At 39.0% G+C, this 2,831-nt stretch overlaps 1 protein-coding gene across 1 annotated transcript; it reads left to right on the plus strand.

Annotated features, from left to right (window-relative positions):
• Window positions 1-2,127: 2,127 nt before the first annotated feature.
• On the plus strand, window positions 2,128-2,783 carry LOC111375770 (uncharacterized mitochondrial protein AtMg00810-like; the record flags this gene model as incomplete). Its single annotated transcript, XM_022998655.1, has 1 exon — window positions 2,128-2,783. A coding segment is annotated over exon 1 (656 nt), but the record flags the coding sequence as incomplete, so codon positions are not given.
• Between the last annotated feature and the right edge of the window lie 48 nt (window positions 2,784-2,831).

The following is a 2,831-nucleotide window of genomic DNA, read 5'->3' on the forward strand; positions in this document are numbered from 1 at the left end:
AGGCGCCGGGTTTCTGCCCGTCTTTTGCACTCGGGGCGCCTAGGCGCCAGGTGAGTGGCGCCTAGGCGCCCAGTTTCTGCCTCCCCGGCAGAAACATGGCGCCTGGGCGCCACTCACGGCGCCTGGGCGCCCGGCAGAACAACCCCCTTCACCACCCTTTCTTCCCAGCTTTTCTTCTTCTCTTCTTCTCACATGATCATTTCATTATCCAGGAAGCCATAACCAAGAAGATGACTAGCGCTGCAGGACTTGTATGTTCTTGACACCAAGATCTGAGTTCAAACTCTAATGCTGATTTTGTTTCAAATGCACTTGTAAACAATGTGTCTATCCAAGTTTGGCATAATAGATTAGGCCATCTCTCTTTAAGAAAATTAGAATGCTTGAAAAATAAACTTTCTTATGATGCTTCAAAATCAAACAAATGTTCTCCATGTTATATTTGCCCTCTTGCCAAACAAAGAAGGCTGTCTTTTGAGTCAAATAATCATTTCTCAAGAAATCCCTTTGATCTTGTCAATTATGATATTTGGGGGCCATACCAGGCTGCATCATATATAGGACACAAATTCTTTTTAAAACTGGTGGATGATTGTTCAATATTCACTTGGCTATATTTGTTGAAGCAAAAATCAGATGCTGCTAATGTCATACCTCGATTCTTTAATATGGTTGAAACACAATTCAATACCAAAATAAAGGTTTTTATATCTGACAATGCTCCTGAATTAGCCTTCAAAGACTTCTTTGCTACAAAAGGAGTTTTACATCAATTTAGCTGTGTTGAAAGGCCTCAACAAAACTCAGTGGTGGAACGCAAGCACCAACATCTCTTAAATGTCGCAAGGGCCCTGTATTTTCAGTCAAGAGTTCCCATAAAATTCTGGTCTGATTGTCTATTGGCTGCCACTTTCTTGATCAATAGAACACCATCTCCAATCTTGAATAACAATACACCATATGAGGTTCCTTATAAGGAGGCTGCAGATTACTCCTTAATAAGGGTGTTTGGATGCTTAGCATTTGCCTCTACCTTAACTGCAAATAGAAACAAATTTCAACCAAGAGCTCGAATGTGTGTGTTTTTGGGATATCATTCTGGCGTCAAAGGTTATAAACTGTATGATGTAGTGTCAAAACAGATCTTCTCATCACGAGATGTGATGTTTCATGAAGACATTTTTCCATTTCATACAGTGGTAAAGGATAATCATCTAATTGATCCTTTTCCTGATCTAGTGTTACCAGCATCTTCATTGTCCACTCATCAAGAACAATTAGATGTAATTCTTGAGAAAAATCATAGTGAGCAAATGCCATTGGTGGATTCATCACTTCCTCCTCAGACAGAATTAACTTCTCAAAATGCTGAAAATACAGTTGAACAATCTGATAATGTGCCTCACGTTGTTGAAGCAAGAAGATCACACAGAGTAATCAGACCACCTACATATCTAAAGGATTTTCATTGCAATTTGATAGATCAAAGTTCCCAACCATGTCCTCAGATACCTTATCACATTGGTCAGTTTCTATCCTATGAAAATTTGACGCCCATATACAAAACTCTTGTTCTTAATGTCTCAACTCATCATGAACCACAGTATTTTCATCAGGCAGTGAAAGATCCTCGATGGCATGAAGCTATGAAACTTGAACTAGATGCTATGGATCACAATCATACATAGACTGTGGTTGCTTTACCAAACGGAAAACATTCTGTTGGGTGTCGATGGATATATAAAATCAAGTATCGATCAGATGGTACTGTTGAAAGGCATAAAGCCCGTTTAGTGGCTAAAGGTTATACACAACAGGAAGGGCTGGATTACTTTGACACGTTTTCTCCGATGGCAAAGATAGTGACTGTAAAGCTGTTATTAGCACTTGTAGCTTATAGAAAATGGCAATTGGTACAACTGGATGTTAACAATGCTTCTTTAAATGGAGACTTGTTTGAAGAGGTATACATGGACTTGCCACTTGGTTGCCAGACAACAAAAACTGCCAGACAGGAGGAGAGTTGGTATGCAAACTACACAAGTCCATTTATGGGCTCAAACAAGCATCACGCCAATGGAACTCTAAATTTTCTCAAGCACTGATTAGTTTTGTTTCATTCAATCAATGGCTGACTATTCATTATTTACTAAAGGGCAAGGAGATCAGTTTATAGCCTTATTGGTGTATGTGGATGACATAGTCATCACTGGACCTAATGTTCAAGCTATTAATTCCTTGAAGGACTTCTTACATTCTGAATTCAAATTGAAAGACTTGGGGAACTTGAAATATTTTTTGGGAATTGAAATAGCTCGATCAAATTCTGGTATTGTGATATCACAAAGACATTACACCTTACAACTGCTTGAAGATACAGGTTACTTAAGCTGCAAACCAGCAAATGCTCCAATGGATCCAAAAACACATCCTAGTTTCCATGAATGTGATCTTTTGACAGATGCTTCTCAATACAGACGATTAATTGGAAGGCTACTCTACTTGACAATATCAAGACCAGACATTACATATGCTGTTCACAAACTCAGCCAGTTTCTATCTCAACCTAGGTTGCCACATCTTAAAGTAGCACATCATTTGCTTCGATATTTGAAGAGCAGTCCAGGTCAAGGCATTTTTTTCTCAGCTAAAAATGATGGTTCTGATCTAAAATTACAAGCTTTCTCAGATGCTGATTGGGGTTCTTGTGTTGACACGAGAAAATCAACAACAGGATTTTGTATCTTTATTGGGAATTCTATGATATCTTGGAAATCAAAAAGGCAAGCCACTGTGTCCAGATCATCAGCCGAAGCTGAATATCGAGCTGT

This window comes from Olea europaea, unplaced genomic scaffold (assembly GCF_002742605.1).
Source record: "Olea europaea var. sylvestris unplaced genomic scaffold, O_europaea_v1 scaffold14141, whole genome shotgun sequence".
Classification (NCBI taxonomy): domain Eukaryota; kingdom Viridiplantae; phylum Streptophyta; class Magnoliopsida; order Lamiales; family Oleaceae; genus Olea; species Olea europaea.